This window comes from Spinacia oleracea, chromosome 1 (genome assembly GCF_020520425.1).
Source record: "Spinacia oleracea cultivar Varoflay chromosome 1, BTI_SOV_V1, whole genome shotgun sequence".
Classification (NCBI taxonomy): Eukaryota; Viridiplantae; Streptophyta; class Magnoliopsida; order Caryophyllales; family Amaranthaceae; genus Spinacia; species Spinacia oleracea.
In genome coordinates this window covers 90,415,954-90,428,242 of record NC_079487.1, presented here as the reverse complement: position 1 = coordinate 90,428,242, position 12,289 = coordinate 90,415,954, and the positions used below count along the sequence as shown (strand labels likewise).

The following is a 12,289-nucleotide window of genomic DNA, read 5'->3' as shown; positions in this document are numbered from 1 at the left end:
GCCAAAGGCTAAAGCAGATTTATTTTTTGTTTAAGTTTTTTATTAAACCGGGTATACGGGTACCCGTTTAACTAAAAGAACGGCCGTGCCCCGACCCGGTTACCCGGTTAATATCCCGGGCCGGGTACCCGGACCGTTTAATTTAAAAAAAACAGAAAAAAAACCCGCTTTATTTGTGTCGGGTCAGCGGGTCAATGGGTCGGGTATTTTTGAACGCCTTTGATCTCAACCGTTGAAAAAGGATGATGAAGCGACATGCGTCGCATTAATATCACATGGCTGCTACATAGAGATCTTTTGAGCGGTAAAAAAAAATACTTTTCCTGAAAAACAAGGGGGCTAGTCAGCACCTGAAAAACAAGGGGGCTAGTCAGCACTTGAAAAACAAGGGGGCTAGTCAGCACTTGAAAGCAAGGGGGCTAGTCAGCACTTGAAAGCAAGGGGGCTAGTCAGCACTTGAAAGCAAGGAGGCTAGTCAACACTTGAAAGCAAGGGGGCTAGTCAGCACTTGAAAGCAAGGAGGCTAGTCATCACTTGAAAGCAAGGAGGCTAGTCAACACTTGAAAGCAAGGAGGCTAGTCATCACCTGAGAGCAAGGGGCTAGTCGAAGAAGTGCAACGACGTCGGAAGCAACATCTAATCTGTATGTCATGTATCCGCCACAGGTAGTAAATCAATTCTGGAAGGGGCTAGTCAGGACCAATATTCCACAATTCTCACTACCAGTGACAACTGTCAAGCCACACAAATTATGGGGCTAGTAAAGGAGGAACCTATTTTTCTAAATTCAGAGCAAGCGCAGTGATTCAAAAATAACCGCACTCACTCTGAGGGGGCTAGTTGTACGGGTGTGCTACCAGCTTGCTGGTAACACCCTTACCCGCGTAAGGTGTACGTACACAAAGGTATTACCAGCATCTATTGTCCTTACCAGCATCCCGGTAATGCTGGTAGCAACAGAATACGTTGCCCACCAAGAAGTCAACGGGTCGTTATCTCTCGGGTAGGACCCATATGACCCGTACACCCGACCCACGCCTATATATATGGGCCTCATTATTGTAAAAGGTACGCAATCCCAATCATTTTACCCAACCGTAAACATATATCAAACATAATATCTGACTTAGGCATCGGAGGGGGGATCCTCGAATCACTTCCGAGGCTAGCTTACCAGTGTCATATGTGCATGATTACTTCAAGACAACCGGATCACATAACCAGCAAGCCCTCTCCAACCGTTCCTAATCCATACTGGAACAAAAGTATATTTCCTGATACCATAAAACTATAGAACTATTTTGACTAAAACTATAAAAGTAGTTAGTAACTCCCCTGAATCCATATAACTATAGAAGTAGCTTGACTAAAGCTATAAAAGTACCTTCCATGAAACTATAAAACGATGGAAGTATATGAAATAAAACTCTTAACGTATCTGATCTAAAACTATAAAAGTACCTCCCCTAAAACTATAAAAGTACATTCCTTTAAAGTATGAAACTATAAAAGTACCTTGACTAACATTATAAAAGTAACTGACCTAAAACCTATAAAAGGAAATGACCTAATCCTATAAAAGCAACTGCCCTGCCGTTTTGGGTTCCGTTAACCTTCGTTAATGGGTTTTAAACGCGTTGGAGTTATTTACAAGTGTGAACATGTCACACCATCAAGTTGATGATGCGGTTAGTCACATATAAGACTGTAGATTATAATTTTTTTTTTTGGCAATTTCAGAACTTTAAAAAAAAAATCTTTGTGGAAAACTACTTTTATAAACCTTTTTGTGAAGTTTTGTTTTATCGTGCTACCTAGTATCATTGCACAATTTACATAGAGATAATAAATGAATTTAATGTGGAGACTTTCAACAATTTTGGAAGGAATTTCAGTGCTAGAGATAAGGAATGCATGAGTCTAATATGTTTTTTCTACGACTGCTATGAGACTTTCAATAATTTGTTAAGGGATGCATGGGAAAACTAATCCTTTAATATTGCTAGTTGGCATGCATCCAAAAGAGAAGTAGAACATAACAATGCATGGGAACTTCATTCACCCTAATGTACAAGTATATGCCAACGCTAACACTCATGTCTTTAAAGTCAAGTTAGACCATAACTAGTGGGAAGTCACACCTTACCAGAACCATTTCCTCATACTGTTAGAAAAATGGTTGGTAAGCCTAGCAAAAAGGGGGAAAAAGAAGGAAGGTCCGGATAAATCAATAGGTCAAGGGAGTCAATCATAACAAAACATTAAATTCAGTTTATTTTGACTTCTATGTAAATCGTGAAATGATGCTAACACAATAAAAATAAAATCCTTTTCACGATAAAATGTTACTCTGTACAATGATTGTCTCTCGTAAAAAAAATTTGGTAAGGTCTAAAATTGCTAAAAACATTTATAAAAGATTGTTTCTCCCAAAGTCAAACATATACTTCGTATTTTAGGTCTATATTGGTAAAAATCTTCATCTTAGGAACACTTACTTCCTATCGTCAATTAAACGTTATCCTTAATACTTGCAACATGTTGACGGACATACTTATCAAGGCGCTAATTTGACCGTAATTATACGCAATTATCATATTATTGAACTAAAAAAAACTATATTTGAAAAATATACAATAAGAATAATCCAACAACATATTACACAATAACATTTGGTTTTTGGTAAGAAAAATTGGCCAAAGTTAATATATAAATAGTGCAAAAATGTTGCAAATATTATGGAACGTTGGGAGTATGTTTTCTGAAAAAAACATTTTCATTACATTACCTTACACTTCTTCATTGTTTTTAACTACATAGTAATAAAATTGTCAATTGTCATAGCATCAGTCGAATGGGGATCCCAGCCATTTGCACTGATATTTGATGCACTGAGGTAATAGTATTGAGCCATTGGCCAAGAAAACTATTACTCCTTAATGGGAATCAAAAGGGTAGACAACTTTTAGAACCTTTCTCTCTCTATATTAGAATATTCGAATCAGAGTACCACAACACAGAACTGGTCATGTATCAGTTAGATGAAGAGGGGGGGGGGGGGGGGGGGGGGGGGGAGGGGGGTTGACTAGCCGTAGATTCAAAATCAGCTCTCCTGTACCTAATAAGCAGGAACCAAGAACAAAAATGACGATAACCCAAAAACTAAACTTGTATCTGTACGCTCGCCTACTAACGTTTTCAATCCCTTTGTTCATCCCCAAACACTTCGCTATTGCAAACTGGACATGTCTGTGGACAAGAAATGACAAAGAAGCATCAACTAAAAGGACATATATACTCATAAGTACTGAGAAGGAAGCACCAAGAGAATCTGTATGCTTTATAAGTTGCAGTTTTACCTTATTTATGCTGAGCCACTTCCTCCCACATTTGGAATGGTATACATGCTTGCATGGCAATGCCATCTGTTGGTCCCCTATTTTGTATGTCACCAGGCATATTACGCACCTGCACACAAATTTATCAATCAACAAAAGAAACATGATTCAGACCAAGACTATGAACAATATTTCTCTAGATTCTTTCCATTTTATTAGCTCTATATGAATACAGCAGGACATTAACAGAATAAACAGAACTTGTTGATTCTCATAAGTAAATATGAAGCACTAAATTTATCTGAAAATATTACCTTTCTCTGGCTTTTTTCCTTGAGAAAAAACCACCCGCCTTATATCTAGAGGTTGGAAGCAACTTGATAAGTTCTTGGGAAAGACCTCGACTTTGAGTCCCAACTGCCTCACCTAGGTCAAGTAATTCCTGCAACAAGAGATTCATTCATTCACTATCTGAACTCTCATATCTATAAGGAAAGGACACTCGGTTTAACAAAAGATCCTCAAATTATTCGCACACAAACATACATGCACCTTTTGAGAATATGTAAGACTCGCTAAATTGGGTTCGCTTGCAAAATGAAGGATCAAGACCCCTACAGCTGACATAAGATATTCTCTGTGCAAAATAATCTTATTTGATAAGCAAAAAATTGAATAGGTTCTATCAGAATGAATCACGTGGCAAAAACTCTAATAAACACGGTTACACGGGAAAGGTGCAGAGATGCATATTAAGTCATGAGGGTTCAGACGATTAACAAATATAACACAACTTATTCTAAAGGTGACTTGTGCTGCAAATACTACCTTTAAAAGCTATCCACAAAAAGAGCAAGACATTGAATAGTAACAGACTACATGCATGCAATAAAAAGTAAAAAATAAAAACAGACTACGTGCCATTATTGCCATAGTAGAAAACAGTTAACAAAATCAGTTACTTGCTTTGTACATACAAAAAGAAATTTCTAGCACCTAGATCACCCAGATATTGCAATTTAAATGTCCAATTAGACAACAAGAACTGAGTGATCGTCTGGCGATCAATTGAATAGGGAAGCCCCTACCCCCAGAAACAAAACTATTGTCTTTAAAGACAAAGAGACTTTCTACAAAATTAGGATATCAAACTTCTAACATAGCATCCTTCACAGGCTATGCACCCAATGGCAAGCGCGGCCTTGCTTCAGTTTTTCTAATTTAGTAGCGACTAATAGTGGCTCACACAACATCCCACCAAGCTACATGAGAAAGTCATGGCATTTGGCAATATCCACAAACTTACCATATGATATTAGGCAGTTATTGCAAAATCCGGATAGAGAACATGATAAACCAAGCAAAATGGGGACAAACCTCGTAAGTCATGCTATCAGGATCAATGTCATCTTGCCAAGCTACCTGTAACAAAACAGACAGTAGTAAGGTTTCCTAACCAACATCAAGAAGAAGCAACCAACCATCCAAATATTCAAAGTCATGAGTGGTCAGAGTCAAAAGGCTAGTTGGGAACGAAAACGAAATGCTTCATGAACCATCAAGCATAATTTGGTTCAAAATGTTGTGAAATAGGCTCTCATACCATTTAAAAGGATGAATACACAAACAAAAAGCAAGTACACATCACACACATTGTCTGGAAACCCCAAAGATAAAAGTACGGTTAGATACATTTTACGGAGTAGTATTTTACATGTAATTGAACATGTCCATCAAACCAGCAGATCATGACACAAAATTGCTATGACAGGGAGTCATACCTCTGGACTAGCATCGCCTTGATCGTCAACAGGACCTGTAGGCATGAAGAAAATCAGACGAAAAGTAGCTGACAAATGTATTCCCACCCAAGTAAGGCAAAAGATGGATATGCAATTATGCAAATTAATAGTGAAATTGAAACATGAGAGATGTATGAAGATCAATATGGGTCAAGACATAATAATTTTGGGAAAACATATCCCCGAAAAAAGAAGGCAACTTGAAGAGAAAACAAAAACGAAAAAAAAGTAAATGATGCAAACTCACATTCTTCAGCAGCATCTGAAGTTGTAACAACATTTTGTTGGGAATGCATGAGCATGGTTGGGTCTTGAATGTGCATTGAAGGAGAATACTCCCAAGTCCTCCGGTTAATTTCAGTTCTTGGTAAAGGATCGTTAAGATCATAGCCATAATAAGAAGTAGTTCCAGCATCAGAGAATTCGGATCGGTAATTCATATTCATTGACCAATATGCAGTTTCCTGAAGAAGCAAAAAAAGGAATATGCTACCCCATTTAGTTGACTAATAGTTAAATGTTGTGGTGCTGAATTGTCTTAATTGAAAGAGTCAAATGTGGGAGAGACAGTTGACCCCTGTTGCCTCTAATAGAATTAATGATGCAGTAACAAAGGAGATTCTAAAAGTCAATCATTGACATTTGGCAAATGAACAACATATACATAATTAAACAGAATAAAAACATGGTTTATAATTACGAGTAGAAAAAAGAAGAAATGAAGAACCTGGTGGTTAGGCATTGGAAGATGAGGGTAAACATAATTAAGAGTGGGGTTGGGATGTGGATGTGGATGTGGATCAAAAAAGCCCATAAAATGATCAGAAGGTTGATAGGGATTAGGATAGCCAGAGGCAGAGGCAGAGGCAGAGGCAGAAGCAGAGCCGGTGTTGTTGGTATAATACACCTCCATTGCCGGATTCTGGTTCATTGTTTAGACCTTGTTCCTGTAATTAAAATAATACTTCAATGTATTGGCAGAAGCAACTAAGAAAGACAAAAAAGAAAGTAGTTACTGTAGATTGAATCCGTACAAATGAAATGTAAGAATCTTGTAATCTAGAATGTTCAAGTACACAACCATAATAATTTATTAAATTTGCTGGAGATTCTTGCTGTTCACTTGAGGAAGAAGCCAAGAGAGGCCAAGGGGAAAATAAATTAAAATTAAAAAAAAAGAGAGGGGGTAATTAAGAGAAAATGTTAGGTTAAATTAGAGAGTAAATTAAAAAGAGACACATTCATGCTCAACAGGAAGACAAAAAGGAGAAATTAAAAGATCTGAAAGAAAGAAGCGTACAGATACAAGACAAGGATGAAAGGGGTAGCCGCCGTCGTCGTTGCTGCTGCTGCTGGTGGTGAGTGGGTGCTACTGCGGGAGCAGAGAGGTAAACGGAAATGTAAAAATGTGGAATTATCAAATGAGACTACAATTTGGACACAGCTACACTCCAGCTCAAGTACTTGAACACTCAGTAGCAGAAGAGAAGAGAAGAATTGATAAAGCCTCTTTCTCTCAAACCCAGACTTGAGACTTGAGAGTTGTGAGTTGTGAGTTGAGAGTTTAGACTACACAAACCAGACAAACTTATTCACCCTTTTGTTTGTAATTTATTATTCATACGGAGTGGAGTACTTCCCCTCCCCTGGGCCCCCCTTCTCATCCAGACAGGGATTACATTTTTCTTTTCTTTTTTAAAATGAACTACACACTACACAGTACACACTAGTTTAGGAGTAGCTTTCTCTCTCATGCCGCTTTTTAGTTTTTTGCAGGACTTGAGAGACACGCCACACAACGCCAAACCCCAGGATTCACATTTCGATCTCCTCCCCCTCTTTTCCTTTTTTTTTTTTTTTGGTTTTTCTTTAGGGTTCTCCTCTCCTTTTTCTTTCCAACTTATGGAATTTCTTAAAAACACTTCTGTATCTAACAATTAAATATTCCCTCCGTCTCTAAATGTATGACCCCTTGTATTTTTTTGGGTGACATGAACTTATATATTCAGAACTTACTCCGAATTCGGATTAACCATAAAGGTAAATCGGGTGCTAACACAAAAAAATAAAAATGATACGCATATATCTTATTAATTTGAAGCAATTAGTTCCATTAGAAAATAAATTAAACGAATTATAAGATGATCTAATTGAAAATTACTTAGCATGATAAATACGTAATGTACATGTATAGTTGGTGAACTTAATGATCTTTTCATTCACTTTTATGGATTACATGTATTTTAGTCAAATATTGAGTTAAAAAAAATCTTGAATTTTAAGTATCCAAAGTAGCAAGTGGGCATCGCCCGAACCACACACTAGTTTATATTTTAAATCACGTCTTGAACACCGTGAAAAGCCAAATGGAACAATTAGGAACAAATGGGGTACTCATAGGTTATATTTTACTGAAAAACAACTTCATTTCCGTGTATGTGATAAAATAGTCTAACAAAAGTACGAGGAAGTACTCCCTCCGTTTCTTTTTGTTTTTTTATGTATTCCTTTTAGGGTGTTTCACAATGTTTGTTACATGGAAGAATCTTTCCTTTTATAAACTTATTAATTATACTACTCCATATCATTTTTTGTGCCATCTTTTAATTTTAATTGGTTCAATTTTTTCAACTTATTAAATATCTTTGCAATTTCCTAGGTATGTCAAGTTAGCGATCTTTGGGCTTTTCAATTATTGATTCATTTTGATAAATAAAACAATCTTATTACGGAGTAGTTGTTATAATGATTAGTGGATTGAGGTTTTGCTTAAGTTTAATTTTTTAATAAAAAATAATTTTTTTTTATTATACGTTAATAAACGTGCAAAAATCCAAAGGTAACAAACAAAAAGAAATGGAGTGAGTACTTATTTGATTTTGGTTAGATCATCCAATAAAAGACATACCCTAAAATTATTGCTAAATTTCAAACATAAACCGGTAAAACTAATGAAAAGAACTATTGTAAAAAAGAAATACTTCTATCTTAATAATCAAAAAAGGATTTACCGGTGGCCCATGTAAATAAAGTTTGGATTGTAGTCAAACAAAATGGTTGAGACAAAATGGAAACAAAACAATAAAATAAAAGAAAGAAGAAGAAGGGGAGAGAGTGGTAATATATTTACGTTCGAAACGAGAGGCGAGAGAAAAGCCGGTTCCGCAGCCGGAAAAATTGCTGGCGGCCGCATAAGCAGGAGCAGAGGGTGTCTGTCTGCAACTCTTTGTTTCTTCACGTTCATTTATTGTATAATGACAATTATCCTCTTACCAGTTACCACTCCCTCCCTCTATATGCATTTATTGCCCTGCTCATTTCTCGATTTACCGGTCTACCCTCTAAAGGATATTAAAAGAAAACGAAATAATGGAATACATTGGCCCTATTCCAAAATATGTCTCGAGGAGAAAAATAATAGTTTAGGTGGGTTAGCTTACTGCCTTACTGGGCTTCTTATGTTACGGTGTTACCTCGAGGAGAATAATAATAGTTTAGGTGGGTTAGCTTACTGGGCTTCTTATGTTATCAAGTCCAAGTATTATTATAGCAATTTTAGACTTATAAAAGAATATCGGTTTGTTCGGTTTATGTGGAATGGACCTTTTAAGAGCAAGATTAGTACTAGTCTGAGCAATATTCTTATTGACTTTTAACCTAAGACCTCACATTTAAGTGGAAGAGTATGACAAAAGTCTGAGCAAGAGTCTTGGAATTCCAAGACTCTACTTAAGACGTTTAAATTGTAAATTCAATCTTATTATTATTATTTTTTCTTTTTTCTTTTTTTATTTTCATAAGTTGAGGAGTCTTGTATGAGTACAAGGGGTGAAGTGAAAAAAATAAGTTAATCTGAAAGGGTCTCGACAAGAATCTGATTAATAAAAAGATGACGTGGAAGTCTTAGCTTATACTAGCGCTAATCTTGCTCTAAATCCGATAGACCGATACACTAAAATAATCTGAATTTCCAAAACTATTACTTCCTCTGTTCTTTCATCATTTTGATTTTAATACTATTTCATATACTCTGTACTAACTTTAACATGATTTTTTTTACTAATATATAAAAACCAAATATGTTTATGTAAAATCTAACCAACACAATGCATATATTTGTAATGTTACTTTTTGTAATTTTGAAAATAGAAAATAAAAACATAATTAATGATCAAATGATGCATTGACAATTGTGTTGATTCAAGTGATACATTTAAAAAGCAACGAAAAGTGTAATCTGATCCATTGCTAATTTCGTATGAATTAGATTGAGTTACAAATTTTATCCAAATATTGGATGTCGCCCCTACTCGTAACTAGGGGTGCTAAAGGGGTACGGTTACCCATCTATCTATTTTAATATATTAAAAGGCGTTGTGAAAAATATATATGTGTCACATAGTACTCTCCCCTTTACGCCACATCATCCACTCACCAAGTGTTATGCCATGTTATAGACAACCAAAACTAATGCAATGAGATTTGAACACGAAACCTCATGTGTAGAAGTTAAGTTTCATTACCATCTTAACCAACCACTAATTGTTGTTTATCCATGCACGTAAATTTATAATACATGTTAACATGAAGTCTAAAACAATTAAATTTTTATGTTACTTATGGACTATATTAGAATAAAAAGAACAGTTACAATATTAGGAAAGCCGTGAATTAAACAATTAAAATATTAAAAAAATTACTTTGCACGATGAAGGTAATGTACTTGTGTAGTTGATGAACTTAATGAATCTTTTCACTTTTATGGTCTACATGTATCTTAGTCAAATATTGAGTTGAAAAAAAAATCGATTTTTAATTATTCAAAGTAACAACCGGGGCATCGCCCAGACTACACACTAGTTATAATTATTTTGTGGTAACCGTTACTTTCAGGGTGCAAAAAAATCAATCCTAAATCATATCCAAAACTTTTGGTACCCTATTATTCGAGTTTCGGTTTTGTTTCGGTCGAATATAGTTCATATTAATTTGGAGTTTTGGTTAAACCTTAAATACATCCACTTGATAAATACATCATACTCCTTCGTATTAATTTGGACTTTTGGTTAAAACTTGAACATATCCACTTGACAGGGCCGGTTTTGAGGGTGCGCGAGGTGAGCGACGGAACAAGACCCCCAAATGTTCAGAATATAATATAATTAGTTTCATTAATGTAAACAAAAACAAAGTTGGAGGAATGGTTAAGGCCTTATTGTAGTAATGCCCAAGATCTTGGGTTCAATTTCCTACAAGTTAATTATTTGTAATTCTCTTTCCTTTTGTTTTTAATAAAATGAATGCCTCATTTAGAAAACCTGCACATGGCCCATAGTCATGACATCATTGTAGCCCCGGCACTGCCACTTAATGAATACATCGTCTAGATCAAGAAGCAACATCCAATAAAACATGATAAAGTACAACAAGCAGCATCAGGTAGCAGAAGCAAACACGTTGAAAACATAGCAAGATCATCTATTCTATTACCACATTGGTTGGCTGGGCTTTATTGGGCACAAATTCTTATTTACAATGGGTGTACAATAAATATTGTACACCGGAGTAAAAGTTAACTCAAAATGCTTAAAAGTTAAGCATATATAAGTAAAAGTTATCTATTTTTCAGTTATAAATTTTTTTCATTTTAGTAAAACTTATTTCTTCAAAATAACTAATAATGTATAAAATTAATCATTTAACCCTTTAAAATATTTATCTATCAATTTTTTTTTACTAATACAAAAGTTAATCAAAACTAGGTTAAAGTTATAAAAAAAACGGTTAAAGTTATCTTGGTGTACAATAAATTTATTGTACACCTTGTGCGCACAAGACCTTTTGTTTATTGGGCTGGGAAATGGGAAGTGGTAAATGAGAAGGAAACGAAAAGGAAAATTTCCAAAGTGGAGAAGAAAACATGGGTAAAAATTCGGTCGGTTGGTTACTCGTTTTACAAGTCGGTTACCCCGTATTCGATTCGGTTTTTTTAATTTATAAAAACGCCAACCTTACTAATATGGTTAGGTTTCCCGTATTTTCGATTAGATTTCAATTTTTCAGATTTTTTGCACAATCCTATTGGTTACTCGAAAGGAGATGAAAGAAATATATTGAGAGTAAACTTTTCCCAACTCGTTTGGGATCACCCCACCCCGGTAAAGGCCCATCATCTAGCAACCCGATAAAAAATATGGGTCAGGCCATGATTTTCAATGGCGCCCCAGCTCCATATCCCTAATTACTATATCGGGTATACCATTGTCTATTAAACCGTATTAAAAAATTGCATATAGTTTTTTGAAAATAAATTAATGAATAAATTATGAATATAAATTGTATAAAAACAGAAATATTTTCTTTTCTTTTTCCAAAAACCACCATTAAACCTATGAAAAATCATTCTCTTTTCTCAATTTCATTGTATTAATCACTTTTAAAACACCAAAATTCGATGAATAATGCAACATATTTGAAAAAAAAAGAACAAGCACGATAATATGAGAACTGAGAACTAATCTCAGCCCTCGACCAATATAATCCAACGGCCTACAATCTACGCGACCAAATCAAAAAATAAGGGTAAACTGGTAATTTCACCCGTGTTGAATGACCTCCCCTCTTTCTTCCCAATTTCAGATTCTCTTTCTCTCTCTTCCATCCGTTTTCTCTATCCTCCTCCATATCCTCTCTACCTTGCGATTCACCTCTTCAACCTCGCCGATTATTGCTCATCGTGCAAATCTCTTCACATCATCTTCTTTAATTTTTCGGCAGGTACGTATTTAAGTTAATTTCTCATTGCGTTTTGTTTTTTTTCTTATATTTTTGATTCAATTATTTGTGACCGATTGTTGAAATTAGGGTTCTTAAATTATTTGATTCAACAATTTTCGATTTTGATTGTTCAAACGAGGGATTTTCAAATTATGATTTTTTTTCAAGTTTCCTTGTCTTGATTGCTAATATTAGGGCTTAAATTTTGATTTTGTTACATTTTTTGAGATTTTGATTTATAAAATTAGGGCTTATTGCGATTTTTATTTTTGATTCTAGAACTTTGAATGGATGAATGTAGTGATGAAGATTGTTATGATACTTGCATCGTATCCATTAGTTTACTTTGAGTTTTTTAATTACTTTATGTGA

General features: G+C 35.1%; 1 protein-coding gene across 2 annotated transcripts; it reads right to left on the bottom strand.

Annotated features, from left to right (window-relative positions):
* Nucleotides 1-2,757: 2,757 nt before the first annotated feature.
* LOC110793692 (E3 ubiquitin-protein ligase BIG BROTHER) lies at nucleotides 2,758-8,404 on the bottom strand. Of its 2 annotated transcripts, XM_056835967.1 has the most exons (9): nucleotides 8,271-8,404; nucleotides 6,441-6,512; nucleotides 5,868-6,087; nucleotides 5,388-5,604; nucleotides 5,120-5,154; nucleotides 4,716-4,760; nucleotides 3,653-3,780; nucleotides 3,360-3,468; nucleotides 2,758-3,249 (listed from the first exon to the last, which is right to left on the bottom strand). In XM_056835967.1, the coding sequence occupies exons 3-9, from the start codon at nucleotides 6,069-6,071 to the stop codon at nucleotides 3,199-3,201; spliced, it is 789 nt and encodes a 262-aa protein (XP_056691945.1). In that variant the 5' UTR covers nucleotides 6,072-6,087; nucleotides 6,441-6,512; nucleotides 8,271-8,404; the 3' UTR covers nucleotides 2,758-3,198. The 2 variants fall into 2 exon arrangements, with proteins under 2 accessions (XP_056691945.1, XP_021854287.2); XM_021998595.2 differs by lacking the exon at nucleotides 8,271-8,404 and having other exon boundaries at nucleotides 6,441-6,808.
* Nucleotides 8,405-12,289: the final 3,885 nt, after the last annotated feature.